This window comes from Panthera onca, chromosome A1 (assembly GCF_046562875.1).
Source record: "Panthera onca isolate mPanOnc1 chromosome A1, mPanOnc1 haplotype 2, whole genome shotgun sequence".
Classification (NCBI taxonomy): Eukaryota; Metazoa; Chordata; class Mammalia; order Carnivora; family Felidae; genus Panthera; species Panthera onca.
The window spans coordinates 129,864,212-129,879,557 of NC_138339.1; the positions used below are offsets into that span (position 1 = coordinate 129,864,212).

At 38.1% G+C, this 15,346-nt stretch overlaps 1 protein-coding gene across 1 annotated transcript; it reads left to right on the forward strand.

The window, feature by feature from the left end:
* Positions 1–8,439: 8,439 nt before the first annotated feature.
* On the forward strand, positions 8,440–10,707 carry IL5 (interleukin 5). The gene is made up of 4 exons (XM_060636210.2): positions 8,440–8,793; positions 8,996–9,028; positions 9,901–10,029; positions 10,137–10,707. Exons 1-4 carry the CDS (start codon positions 8,650–8,652, stop codon positions 10,233–10,235), a joined length of 405 nt encoding a protein of 134 aa, XP_060492193.1. The 5' UTR covers positions 8,440–8,649; the 3' UTR covers positions 10,236–10,707.
* The last annotated feature ends 4,639 nt before the right edge of the window (positions 10,708–15,346 follow it).

The window sequence follows — 15,346 nt, forward strand, 5'->3', positions numbered from 1 at the left end:
ATAGACACCTTTATAAGAGATTGAGTTATGCAAGATGCTGTACCATAGTGCCATTAGTTAACAATACTATATAACAACACTATAAAATTTGCTGAGAGGGTAGATCTTGTGATAAGTGTTCTTATCACACAAAAAAAGTTAACAATAAGGAGGGTGGGAGGAAACTTTTGGAGGTAATGGATATACCATTAGCATTGGTTATGGTGATGGTTTCACTGGTGTATACTTATCTCCAAAGTCATCAAGTTGTATAAAGTATGTACAGCTTATTGTATGTTAAATTTTAATCTTTGTATGATAAAAAAGTTCAAAATAAGGGAAAGAAATTACTCAAAAATGAATGTTGCTTTTTGGAACCCAAGTTAATGGAGGGATATCCTATGCAAGGGCCTATAGGAAAAATTAGAAATTGCAAAACAATAATGGAAGACATTAACAGAACAAAAACTTTGGATTATTGAACTAGAAAAATGTAGGAAATGCCCTCCAATCACACAATCCCAAGACAATCATTACAGAACTTAATACATAAACTAAAAAATTCACATGAAAGGATGCAAGTGAGGAAATCCAGTAAGTAGTCTCTTGCTGTACTAAGAAACATGAAAGCCTTAGTTATCATAATACATATTTTAAGTTACTAATGGAACACAACAGATTGAAATTATACAGTAATGCTTTATGTAACTAAATGTAATTTTAAAGATGAATAAAGATTAGAGCCTATTTTTACAGTTTATTTAAGCAAAATTTACATACACTAAAATTCTTCCTTTTCCAGAGTACAGTTTATGACTTTTGAAAAAAGTAAATAGTTGTGTAACCACCAAGACCATTTTTTTCCCCACTACCACCATTTGCATTGCTTGGATATTTGAATATCAGTAGGAAGAAAAAAGCAAACCTGTATCTTATTTTACTTATCACTCTGTAAGTTTCAAGTGATGAAGATCTTTTTTTTCAGGCAGCAATAAAAAGTAAAGCCCCAACATGTAATTACCCCACTTTTATTTATTTTTTATTTTTTAAAAATATTTTTTATTTTTAAGCAATCTCTACACCACACATGGGGTTCAAATTCACAATTCAGTGAGATCAAGGGTCACATGCTCTACTGACTGAGTCAGCCAGGTGCCCCACCGCCACTTTTAAAGGAAAATTTTATGACTCAAAGTAACATAGGAAATTAGCAATGATTGGCAATGAAATTACCAGGAATTAACAGCAATAAAATTACCAGACTTTATATGTCTCCTGCTGTGATCTTTTTTTTTTTTTTAAGTATTGCTAATACACTGTTACATTAGTTCAGGTGTACAACATAGTGATTCAACAAATTTATACTATATGCTATGCTCACCACAAGTGTAACTACCATCTGTTGCCATACAACCCTAGTACATTATTGACTATATTCCACTGTGATCTTAGCACAAAGTACCCAACATGATCTCACATGCAGTTTGGTTTAAAAAAATTAACTTGTGGGGCGCCTGGGTGGCTCAGTCGGCTGGGTATCCGACTTCAGCTCAGGTCACGATCTCGCGACCAGTGAGTTCGAGCCCCGCATCGGGCTCTGTGCTGACAGCTCAGAGCCTGGAGCCTGTTTCGGATTCTGTGTCTCCCTCTCTCTCTGACCCACCCCGTTCATGCTCTCTCTCTCTCTGTCTCAAAAATAAATAAATGTTAAAAAAATTAAAAAAAAAAATTAACTTGAGGGGCGTCTGGATAGCTCAATCTGTTGAGCGTCTGACTGTTGATCTCAGCTCAGGTCTTGATCTCAGGGCTTCATCTCAGGGCAGGTCTTGATCTCAGGGTCTTGAGTTCAAGCCCCTCATTGGTCTCTGTGCTGGGCATGAAGCCTACTTGAAAAAAAAATAATAATTTTAATCTAATCACATCTTTAGATTTAACTTCCAATTCACAGGAAATAAGGATTAAGCTAGTAATACCACAAGGATGGAAAAGGGAAATATGGAAGATGCAGTATGTTAAAAGACGCTGGCCCAGGAACTCAGATCAGTGTCATTAAAACACGGACTGCTGGGGCTCCTGGGTGGCTCAGTTGGTTAAGCGTCTGACTTTGGCTCAGGTCATGATCTCATGGTTCGGGAATTCAAGCCCCACAGCAGGCTTGGTGCTGACAGCTGGGGGTCTTGAGCCTGCTTCAGACCTTCTCTCTCTCTCTCTCTCTCTTTCTCTCTCTCCCCCCCCACCCCCGCCCCACTCATGCTCTGTCTCACTCTCTCTAAAATAAATAAACATTAAAGAAATTAGAAAAAAAAAAAAGGACTGCTATAGATTCTAAGAGACTTTAAAAAAAAAAAAGCAACACATGGTCTTGGGTTGGATCACGGTTAGCACACAGAGATGTGAAGAGAATTTGGGGAATACATAGGGAAATTTGAATGTAGTCTGGAAATTAAATACCAAGTTTTTATTATTGTTCATTTCATTATATTAGATGTGAAAGTATCTTGCTATGTAAGAAAATGATTCTTTTTTGAGGTGCATGTGGGAGTTAATGATGGAGTGTGTTGCTTCCTGTAGTTTACTTAAAGACACTTCAGGGAAGAATAGCAAGCTGAAGAAATTGATAGGACAAAGTAGCCAGATTCCATTACAAAAAAATTCAACTTTGTAACAGTAGGAAACTATAAAATTAAGAAAACAATCCTAGGAAAGGGGTGGAAATGGTTTGCAATAAAAAAGATTAATCTCTAAAATGAAAAGAACTGAAAAGGCAAAAGTGTCAAGTTCTTATTTCTCAGTAAGTTATTACTGAAGAATGTTTTATTTTGCTTGTATCATAATTGATGAGATGAAAAATAAAACGATTATGAGATACTATTTTATACTTATTAGTGAATCTCTTTCCTTTCTTTTTAAAAAAAAAAAATTTTTAACGTTTATTTTATTTTTGAGACAGAGAGAGACAGAGCATGAACGGGGGAGGGCCAGAGAGAGAGGGAGACACAGAATCTGAAACAGGCTACAGGCTCTGAGCTGTCAGCACAGAGCCCGACGCGGGGCTCGAACTCACGGACCGCGAGATCATGACCTGAGCCGAAGTGGGACACTTAACCGACTGAGCCACCCAGGCGCCCCTGAATCTCTTTCCTTATAGTACTTTCTGACATAAATTCTTTTTCTGCTATTGATATTTTGATACATTAGCTTTCTTTTGATTAGTGTTTCCCCAAGTATATCTCTCTCTCATATTTCAACCTTTTAATGTCATTTTGCATGAAGTATGTCTCCTAAAAATAGCTGATAGATGATTTTTAGTATAATTTTATACTATCTACCTTTTAATAGATGAGTTTAATCTATTTTCAATTATTGTGATTCCTGAAAAATTTAGATATATTTCTCGTACCTCTTTCTGTGCTTTTTCTTTGCTGCTTTTTCTCCTTTTCTGGTTTCTGGATTGATTGAACTTTTTTTATGCTCTTGTTCTTATTCTACTGGTTTGGAAGCTGTACATTCTATTCCTGTTCTTTTAGTGGTTACTCTTAAATTTTTCACATACCTATTTTGAAGTCTAAAGTTAATATCTCTAGGGGGCGCCTGGGTGGTGCAGTACGTTAAGTGTCTGACTCTTGATTTCAGCTCAGGTCATGATCTCACGGTTTGTGAGTTCAAGTCCCACACCGGGCTCCACACTGACAGTGCTGACCCTGCTTGGTATTCTCTCTCTCACTTCCCCTCCCCCACTTCCTCCTTCTTTCTCACTCTCTTTCTCTCTCTTTCTCTCTAAATAAATAAATAAATAAATAAACTGTAACATTAAGATCTTTAGAAAACTTCTAAACAGTACAAGAACAGTGAAATGCACCGACTGATCACTCCATCTCCCACATTATCATTGTTTAGTATTTTTATTCCTCATTGTCTTGAAATCCCATAAATAAGTTATTTTTAACAAGCATTATTTATTTAGGTTTACCAACATATTTATCAATCTGTTTGATTACCCCCTCTTCTTGCATCACACCTTTCATGGAGGTTCATTTTGCTCATTACATCAACAAAACTATTAAACTCTATCAAGGAAAGAAATCTATCCCACAGTGCTGATATCAGGATTAAACAACGTTATTTTTGTAAAAATTGCTTTGTCAGTTATAAAACACTAAAAATACAAGGGATTTATTTTTTGTGCATTGACTATTTTCACAGGTGTGATCTCATGAAATGTAACATGAGCTATAAAAATGGTCACACAAGTTTCTTATGACAAGGAAATATTTTTTAAAATTATACACAGAGCTTTCTAGTAGCATTTTTTTTAGTCATGGAAGACTAGAAACGATCCAATGGGGAAGTAAACTGTAGATATCAATTTCATCTATTAGCAGGTAACCTTGAAGATAATAAGTAGATACATGAAAGGGAGGTATCAATAAGCAAAAAAGATAAACACAAGTGTCACATATTCATTGATCACAACTTTGTAAAGCTATCTATGTATCAGTAAAGATTAGAAGAGGTCATCAAAATACTGAGAATTGCTATGTTGATGAAGTTCTGTGTTTCTCTTCCTATAATGTTATTTATTCAATAAAAGAATTATTTTAAAGATATACTTGGGGATTGAAAGCATGGAGGTTAGAATATGGTCAAAAAAAAAAAAAAAGAGATGCTATCATTTCACATTTAGTCACCACAAAAAATGTGTGGCATCATGCCCAGTTGATTGATTAGAATCAGTTCATAGAAAAGTCATTTGACCTTAAATGACTACATAGTTAGTAAAAACCACAATTACCAGGTTTTTTTTAAAAAGCAGGTTGCCAATTTGGAAGCCACTAATAGAGATAAAGATTTTACAGCAAAAATTTGGATGTTACCCATGAATACAACTTTTCAACACTATTCAAAGTCCTTTTACATAATTACTGATAATTCTTAAAAATTCCAAGCACTGGTTGCTTATTTTCTATTCTTCTAAAATAATGTGGGTTTTTTTAAAATGCCATAGTCATTCACAATGACGTGATGTCTATAGCAGAGCCTTGAAGTTTTGCTTTTTTTTCCCTAGGAGTCTTCCCATTTTGTCAGAGCCCATTATGTCAGAGTCCCAGCCTCAGAAAATGGACTCCTTGAATTTCCATAATATTCTTGTTAATTTGTTCAACTAACACCACCACGTGCCTGCTTCTTCATTCAGTTTTTTTTTTTTGAGTGTCTACAATAATAGGCGAATCCTTGAGGGCAAAGAGGTCAATTAAATAAAATCTTTATCCTCAAGGAGCTCACAGTCCAGTAAAAACGTCCCAAGTGCACATTTATAGGATGCAAAGTATTTTTAATAATAGAAAAAATCATTAACTTTTTTCAACTTGCAATGTTATTTTTTTTAATGTTTATTTTTGAGAGAGAGAAAGGGAGAGAGAGAGAGGGAGAGAGTAAGCAGGGGAGGGGCAGCAAGAGAGGGAGACACAGAATCCAAAGCAGGCTCCAGGCTCTGAGCTGTCAGCACAGAGCCCGAAGTGGGGCTCCAACTCATGAACCTTAAGATCATGACCTGACCCAAAGTCGGACACTTAACTGAGCCACCCAAGCACCCATGCAATGTTATTTTTAATAAACTTTTTATTTTAAATAGTTTTGGACTTGCAGAAAAGTTGCAGCAATGTTATGTAGACCCTGCACCCAGTTTTCTCTATTGTGCACATTACTATAGTACATTTGTCATAACTGAGGAACCAACATTGGCACCTTACTAGATTCCACTGTTTTTTGGAGTTTCCTTAGTTTTACCTACTGTCCTTTTTCTGTTCCGGGATTTCACTCAGGATACCATATTACATTTAGTCACCATGGTTGGACTCCCTTGACTCCTGTGACAGTTTCTCAGACATTGCTTCTTTTTGATGACCTTGACAATTTTAAGGAGCATTGGTCAGGTATTTTCCATTTCAATTTGGATATGTATGATGTTTTCCTCACAGTTACATAGAGGTTATGGGATTTGAGGAGGAAGACCAGAGATAAAATGCCATTCTCATCACATCACATTAAGGGTAGATTCTATTAACGTGACTTATCACTGTTAATGTTGACCCTGGTCACCTGGTTGAGGTTTACCAGGTTTCTCCATTTCAAAGTTACTCTTCTTATAATCTCCTTCCCATAATATATTCTTTAAAATGAAGTCACCATGTGTCCCACACTTCAGGGGGACTATGCTCCACTTCTGTGAAGGTGGAATATCAACAAAAATTACTTGGAACTCTCCTCCTGCACAGAACATTAAAATAATTAACTTTTGTAGGGAGTTCTACATTAATAAAGGTCTTTCAAACACATTATTTTATAATCTTTGCTATGAGAGAGTTTGAAGTCAGGTTTGGGACATCAATGTCACTGAGGAAAAATTAACGCCTTGTGACAGCATTTTAAGAAATATAATTTTGTACACCCATGTTCATGGTAGCATTATTTACAACAGCCAAGGGATGCAAGCAACCCACATATCCATAGTCTACATATATATATATATATATATATATATATATATATAATGATAAATTTATACGATGGAATATTACTCTGCTCTAAAAAAGGAAGGAGATTCTGTCAAACGCCACAATGTGGAAGAATCTTGACAATACTATGTTAAGTGAAATAAGCCAGTCACAAAAAGACAAATGCCATATTATTCCCCTTATATGAGTTATCTAGAATAGTCTAATTAGTAGAGATACAAAATAGAAGCATGGTTGCCAGGAGCTGGGGAGAGAGGAAATGGGGACCTGTTGTTTAACGGGTGTAGAGTTTCAGTTTTGCAAGATAAAAGGTGTTTTGAAGATGGACTGCACAACATTGTGAATGTCCTTAACACTAATGAATTGTACACTTAATCTTGGGTAAGATGTTAAATTTTATGCTATGTATATTTTACAATAATACAATATTTGTAGGAGAAATATTATTTTGAATAGGAGAATTTTTTTAATAACAAGCCCTCCAACTAGACCCACAGTTATACTGTAAATCAGAGGTTGCACAATGGTACTCTATACAGTTTTTTTATTTTTTAAATGTGCATTTATTTTTGAGAGAGAGAGTGCATGCGAGCAGAGGACGGGCAGAGAGGGAGGGACAGAGGATCCAAAGTAGGCTCTGCACTGACAGCAGTGAGCCTGGTGTGGGGCTTGACTCAAGAACTGTGAGATCATGATCTGAGCCAAAGTCAGGTGCTCAAACAACTGAGCCACCCAGGTGCCCCTTAATGTTTGTTTGTTTGTTTGTTTGTTTGTTTTGAAGGGGGGGAGAGAGAGAGAGAGAGAGAGGATGAGTGGGGGAGGATCAGAGAGAAAGAGGAAGAGAGAGAATCCCAAGCAGGCTCCACACTCAGCGCAGAGCCTGACACAGGGCTGGATTTCATGACCGTGGGATCATGACCTGAGCCAAATTCAAGAGTCAGACACTTAACTGACTGAGTCACCCAGGTGCCCCTCAATACAGATTTTTAAAATATGAATTGCCAGCACTTAAAAAGCAACAGGTTATAAATAACAATTAGGGTTTCTGACTTCTTAAAAAAATGGAATGATCTAGCAACAGAAGTCCAAGTGTGTTGCATGGCAACAATCAGTTGAAGCTGAATAGACCTGCTGCCTTTAGAAAGGTCCTGCATGCTGCAGTTTACTGTAGCCTCACCACCTTTGTTGTGTTACACCTTGCGCATTTCACTAATTTGCACAGCCAGTTAGTGATTTGGGTGGGGTGAAGCCTACTTCTAGCTACAGGGAAAGCCAATCAGTATATCCATATCCCTAACCACAGTTCAAGGGTGAACCTGTGATCCTTTGTCACAAGGAAGCTGAATTCTAGGACTTTTGATTGAGCAGTCAGAAAGGCACAGTTTGGTTTCTCCTGATGCTCAGGAACAGGATACATACAGATCCAGGAGATTTGACATCATCTTGGGACCACAGTGGGAGAGCTGCCCAAGAAGGGAGCCAATGAAAGATCACAGAGGCAAGCTAGATATAAAGGAGCCTCTACCCTGGACCATTTGGTTGTATGATCTAATAAATTCCCTTTTAGGTTCAACCAGTTTGGGTTAGGTTTTTGGTCTCTGGCAACAGAAAGAATCCTAACTTAGACTCCAGTGAACCTGAACCTGCTAAGTTTTGACAGTCTCAGCTCTAATTACCATTTTTCCACCAGTATTTTGAGTTCCTTTTAAGACAGACCAGTCTAGTAACAATGGTGATGGAATTTAGTCAACCTGAAAGACATATTCCCAATATTTATAATTTTGGCATTAAACTCAATGGTGTACATTATACCTTTTTTTACACACATCTTTTAAGAGGAAATTGAATCTTCTGATTTTAAGAAATGCAAATGTGGGGCAATGATGTATCACCCAAAGATTTTCTTTGTAATAGAAAATGTTTTTAAAGGGGGAAAATAGGGATTTTTATTATTATTAAAAGATAAAAGTAAAATTATTTTTAAGAAATAAGGCATTGGAAACATTTAGTTTCACGATATGCCATTGTTAGGCATTCCCTATCTGATTGTTAGAAATTATTCATTTCCTCAAAGACAGAGAATAAATTGGTTGAGGATGCAATCTTGTACTATGCACTTTCTTTGCCCAAGGCAAACACTGAGCATTTGAGAGCCATGAGAGTGCTTCTGCATTTGAGTTTGCTAGCTCTTGGGGCTGCCTATGTTTCTGCCATTGCTGTACAAAGTCCCATGAATAGGCTGGTGGCAGAGACCTTGGCACTGCTCTCCACTCATCGAACTCTACTGATAGGCGACGGGGTAATTTTCTTTTTGATTCCTACGGTCTTTAAAATGCATGGGTAATCATTTGTGTTGGCTAACTTCTAAAGATCTGTTATTAATAATGAAATTATGAGTGTTGGTAATATATCATTGGTAACCATGTTACTGGCAAGCATTTTATTACAAGTTATGAACCTTATAATATGTTAAAAATGAATGTATTTCCTTTCCTTTTCAGAACCTGATGATTCCTACTCCTGAACATAACAATGTAAGTTAAATTATGATTTGATAAAACGATTGCATGACTAAGTTTCCTATTGTGACTATAAAGCATTAGTTATCGTTGGAACAGTTTAATTTTATCTATTTTGTTTTTATGTGTGTGGATGCCAATGTATGTGCTTATGAACATTAGGAATGGCGTTAGGAATGACTCTACAATATTAAGTAGAATCCATTAAGCAATTGGATCAGGCCGTTTTTGATGTTGTCAGTTCCCCATCTCAAAGAGCCTCATGTCAGGCGTTCTTACCAGAAGAATTCCACATTGAGTGAGAGGTGCCTCCTCGTCTCCATTCACTTCTGACTATCTTTTGCTTTCCTTACTTCTATGTCTTTCTGAGAGTACTAGCCAACTTAAGGTTATATTTTTAGAATTATGGTCAGTAGACATTAAAATATACACTGACTGTCCTATATCAATAGTCATTTCCACATATTTAAACGATTTTAACTCTAATAAAATTGTATGCATTTGAAGTATGTCATGGTCATATTGAAATGTCAAACATGTGATATCATTACTCTAAACAGAATAAAATTACTGGCTAGAACTATCAAAGGAAATTTTGATGTGAGCTCAGTAATGTAGCTGCATTATATACTTCATAAGTACTTTATTTTTGGTGAAGTGTTTAATTTATATCATTTGTAACCCTCCTCAGAAATTACATAAACTTCTTTTACGTATGAAAATTATAGCTCTGTATGAGGTGGTTTCCTGGAAAAGGAACAAGTGAAAAATAAACGTGTGGGAGAAGGGAACTCATGTAAACCCCACGCAACAAAGTCTAACTTTTTTGGACCGAATTTTTATACCTTGTTTTGGTTATTTATACTTTTAAAATCTCCCTCATTTAGCACCAACTGTGCATTGAAGAAGTCTTTCAGGGTATAGACACATTAAAGAATCGCACTGCACCGGGGGATGCTGTGGACAAGCTTTTCCGAAACTTGTCTTTAATAAAAGAACACATAGACCTCCAAAAAGTAAGTTAAAGACATTTGGTGGAAACTTAAGTATATTTGTCTGGCTATGCCTGTTTTTATAAGAATTGACAGTTTCCTACAATACCCATTGTCTGTTCTTTTCACAGAAAAAGTGTGGAGGAGAAAGATGGAGAGTAAAAAAGTTCCTAGACTACCTGCAAGTGTTTCTTGGTGTAATAAACACTGAGTGGACAATGGAAAGTTGAGATGAAACTGGCTTATTGCAGTGAAAGATTCTGGAGGAGAAGAAGAATGTTATTTTTTGCAATGAGAATGAGGCCCAACCAAGGGTCACTGTAATTAAACTTCAGATGCAAAGGAATTTTTCAGGCATACTGCTACTTTGCTGCCTCACATAGGCAGAAAGGATAAAAATAAAATATTTGAGATATATTTCAGATATCAGAATCATCGAAGTCTTTTCCTCCAGTGTGCTCTAGGCAAAATAAATATGTACTTTAATCTTATTTAACACAACATTCTGTAAAATGTCTATTAACTTAATATTTATGTATGAAATGATTGAGAATTTCATAAATCAATATTTATTTCAGGTTGGGCTCTGTTCCAATAAAACAAAAATAAACAACTGATTCAATTTGTTGCTGGTCTCTGTCCTACTCTTGAAGTGGGCACAATCTGTGTGGAAACATGCTGCGTGTGGAAGGACGGTCTGCATCTGTGTTGGTTGAGCATTCCCATCTCCCTGATGATGGAAGTTGTGGGTTTGCTAAGCATACCACAGATGGAAGAGATCCAGCAGGTCATGTGGGGATGTGAGCAGCGGGGACATAGGCTTGGGCTGAGCATGGTTTCCTTGCCATGTTACACCAGAACCTAGGATGGTGCAGGTTAAATGGTATGTGATGAATGAATGAATGAATGAATGGATGAATAGACCTTCAGCCATAAAATTAAAATGACTTTGAAGGATTTCCCTGGGAGGAGGGTAGTGTAAAAATCTGTAACTACATTTATTCCCAGCTGGTGAGAATTTGGTGGACCAATCCCACTGCCCGTTTAGGGAAAGAGGGAGAAACCCTCTTGATGGAACCCAGAGCACTGTGGCCTGGGAGAGGTCTTCTTCATCTGACCTGGCATAACAAAAGGGGGCGAGATGCTGGGAGGCAGTTATATTCAGAGGACTGGGTTCTAGAAGGGCCCATCATCCTGGATTCCCCGGGGTAGAGCAACAGCAGTCTAGTCTGCCTGCTTACGACTGTCAGTACCATAACCAAAGGTACTTCTGCTTGAGGAAATTTCTCAAGGATCCAGAAAATATGTTCTTTAAAATATATTTTAAAACTGACATAGAACTGGCAGAGAGATCCAATAAGAATATTCAACTATGCCATTGGCTCCTTCATTTTACTGATCACAGGATCCACACCGCGTGCTGGTATACAGTTGCTGGCATGTTGCTGGAGCTCCTTACAGATGGGTGTCATTACCCCGGGTGTTATCTGCACAGATTGTATGTGTCACACTCGGCTCTTCATGTGAAGCAAACTTTCTTACTGTTTCTGGGCACCGGAGAGCGGCTGGAACAGTCAGATTAGCACTCGGCTGTGGCCCAGACCCCCAACTAGTGTGTTCACCAAGCCCTGAGAGCTGGAGTCGAGTCGATGAGGAGAAAGATGGGTCAGCACAGCACCACGCTGACTGCTCTAGAAACTAACAGGAAACAGGAAACTCAATTTGCGAAGAGACTGAATGTCAATTTAATTCAATTCAGCAAATATTTACTGAGCTCCCATCTGGTCCAGGACCATGTTAGGGATGAGGATCCATCGATGAATAAAGCAGACAAAATTCCCCATCCTTGTAGAGTTATAGTCTGTCTCTCTCTCAAAAAACAAAACAAAACAAAACAAAAAACAACAGTTATTTTCCCACTTTATCAAGGTCCAATACAGTGAAGGTGGATTTAAGACTGGAACCAGCCTAGCTGAAATCCCACAAATGAACTCTTATCAATCCACCAGGGCTCGGAGAAGCTAAAAGCAATCAGCACTGTCTGCAACCAACCCAAATAGGACTTAGGTGTACCAAGGGTTTTTAAGGCAGAAACTATGATCCTCAAGCTGATTCTACCTTTCCTGTAGAAGGAAAGTCTTCCTGACGGCCCCTGGCCAGAGGGAATGGGGTTCCTACGAGTCACATCAACTGCCCCCTTACCTGAGCCTGACTACTACGGTGCTCCAGAACCCAGGCATCGGAGGAGAGGGATTTGGCAGCCTCCAGGTTATAGGAATACTTTTCTGAGCCTTGCTTTTCCTCTCAAAATCTTATTGCAACAACAGAGCATCCATTTTCACTCTACCTTAGTGATGTCACTGTCACTCTCCACTGAGAGTAGGCAGTGTGAACTATTAGGCTGGGTTTTGGAGGGACACAGAACAACCTTCCCAAAGAACACCTCAACATAATGCGTCCAAAAGCAAACTCACCCTTTGCCACCACTCATATCCTCTGAGATCTACCACTGCTTCTCTTCCTCGTCTCTCTTTCCCCTCTTCCTCTGAGGTTCCCTATTTTGGCAAATATAACCACAACTACTTCCCCATCACCTTTCTGGATGACTCCAGAAAACCACTGTGTCCTTCCATCCACCATTCCACCCTGAAATGTCTCTCCTATTCCACTGCTGCATCCCCCACGGCCTCAGGGAAGGTGCTGGCTGAGTCTAGCTGAGAGGCCAGCTCCCTACTTCATGCCTGTCGAGTCAGCGCTGTCAATAGAGTACATTCATGTCCCCATGTCATTACTGGGCATAAAACCCTCTGATACACTTGATACATCTCTGTGTATATATCAGTCAGGCTCACTTATCTCACGTCTAGATTCCTTCACAGGCCAAACATCTGCCCCCTCTAAAACCTGCCATATAGAAATACAGGCATCTTTCACTTAACATTATTTGCAGGAAAACACTAGTCAGGGGCCTCATTCCCATTATTTTAAATGGAAAATATTTTAGCCCATTATGTCTCAATCCAAAGTCAACCAATTTTCTAAAACACAAAACACAGTAAAATGTCTGAAGACAAGGAACAAGCTAACATGTCAGACTGCAAAATATTTATAAAGTTATTTCATGTATTTAGTTATTTCATAAATTGTGGTAACATATTTAAAACACTGTGTCCTGCCCACTAAACCATTAACATAGCGGCTCTATCTGTATAACACATTACATGCCTCCCTGGTCAACCTTCAGAACCTTTTCCAGTTGGCTTCTGTGAACCTTGATATGGTGCCAATTATATGTGGAGAGAAAGTAAAGACTTTCTCTGTTGAGCTCCCCACCACGACTTTTCTAAAAAATGCATCAAGTTTAGGGGACATAAATATATACTTTTTTCTACATAAATATGAGTAGAAAAGCATTGTATTGAAGGACACATGTTCTATGAAGAGATGCTCCATGTGGAAAACATTTTGTGGGAAGTGCTAGTCTTACTCTTCCCAGAATACCCCCCATGAATTCTCACATCTCTGTGCCTTTGCCCATACTGTCTCAGTACCTCCGTCTTTTCCCAAGCAAGGAACGTGTAACTTTCCTGTCATCATCCCTCTCTCTTGCCTCTCACAGTCCAACTTCAAGAGCTGCCTCCTCTTTCTTTCCCTGCCTAGCCTGGCAATACTAGTTGTTCCCTTCTGAGTGCCCTGCATTATTTTGAACATTCCTTTGACAGAGCTCTTGTTTTTACATTGCAGCATTTTCAGATCTACCTGATACATCTTTGTATATATATCTGTCAGAATAGTCTAGTTGATGCTGCAGTTACGAATCATCCCTGAACCCCAGGGGCAGCACACAACAAAGTTCGCTTCTAAATTATACAAAGTCTTCTGTGGCTATGGCTCTGGGCAACCCTTCAGAGCAAATGTCCTCGGTGTGGCAGCTCAGCATTCCAGGATACTTCCCCCCTACGGTGCCTCCATATCAACAACTGCTTTTGCAATTCGCTTGGCAGAGAACAAGAGTCATGGGATAATCGCACATCAGCTCTTAAGTATTTCTACTCATCTCACATTGGTTAGTGCAAGTCACACTGCCATGAGTAGCTTCAAGAGGCAAGGAAAATACAGTTCTCCCAAGTGCCCAGAAAAAGAGGACAGTCAGAAATACTGGAAAGTAGCACTAATATTTAATGCAATAGACCCTCAATGAATGTTCACAGTGTTCTAGTGTTATGGCGAGAGGGGAGCAAACTACCATTTAATGATCTCAAATGGGTTAGGACTTTCCTACACACTTTATGTCCCTATTTCAATTAATTCTCATCTTAAGCCAATGAGAGATAGTATTCTTCCTTTTTTATGATATGAAATCAAAGGTTCATAGAGTTTAAATTACTGGCCAAGGTCGCACAGCTAATACGTGATACAGCTGAGATTCAAACCTAAATTGACATGTCATTATCACCTGAAGTCGGTAGTTTACATTACGGCTCAGTCTTGGTATTCTACACTCTGTGGGTTTTGGCAAACGTATAACAAATGTTTCTACCATTATGGAATCATACAAAATAGTTTAACTGCCCCCAAAATCTTCTGTGCTCCACTTCTTCATCCCTGCCTCTTCTCTAACCCCTGTCAATCACTTTTACTGTTTCTATAGTTCTGCCATTTGCAAATATCATACCCCTTTCAGATGGACTTCTTTCACTTGGTAATATCCACTTAAGGTTCTTCTGTGTCTTTTCATGGTTTGATAGCTCATTTCTTTTTAACACTGAATAATATTCCATTGTCTGGTTGTACCACAATTAATTTATCCATTCACTTACAGAAGGACATCTTGGTTGTTGCCACGTTTTGGTCATTATAAATAAAGCTGCTATAAACCTCTATGTGCAGATTTTTGTGTGGATATGTTTTCAAGCCTTTTGTATAAATACCAGAGTATGACTGTTGGACCATCTGGTAATAATATGTTTAGTTTTTTATTACAAACTGCCAAACTGTCTTCCAAAGTGGCTGTACCATTTTGCATTACCACCAGCAGTGAATGAGAGTTCCTATTCCTCCACATCCTTGCCAGTATTTGTTGTCAGTGTTTTGGATTTTGGCCATTCTAATAGGTGTGTAACGATACCTCATTTTTCTTTCCAATTCCACAATGACATGTGACATTGAGCATCTTTTCATGTGCTTATTTGCCATATGTATATATATACACATATACATTTATATATTTTTTACAGTGACCATGTCTTTTGCCCATTTTTAAATCAGCTAAAAACATTTTAGGAGGAACAAAAACTGAGATAATGTATTTTCAATGAACTCACTAAAAGAACTTTGACAG

What these genes read in the sequence shown, in the direction of transcription:
- IL5 (XM_060636210.2), top strand. Translation starts at nt 8,650, where the DNA reads ATGAGAGTGCTTCTGCATTTGAGTTTGCTAGCTCTTGGGGCTGCCTAT. An exon ending in CTACTCCTGAACATAACAAT is followed by an intron (nt 9,029 to 9,900) that starts GTAAGTTAAATT and finishes TCCCTCATTTAG; the next exon opens with CACCAACTGTGCATTGAAGA. An exon ending in AACACATAGACCTCCAAAAA is followed by an intron (nt 10,030 to 10,136) that starts GTAAGTTAAAGA and finishes TTCTTTTCACAG; the next exon opens with AAAAAGTGTGGAGGAGAAAG.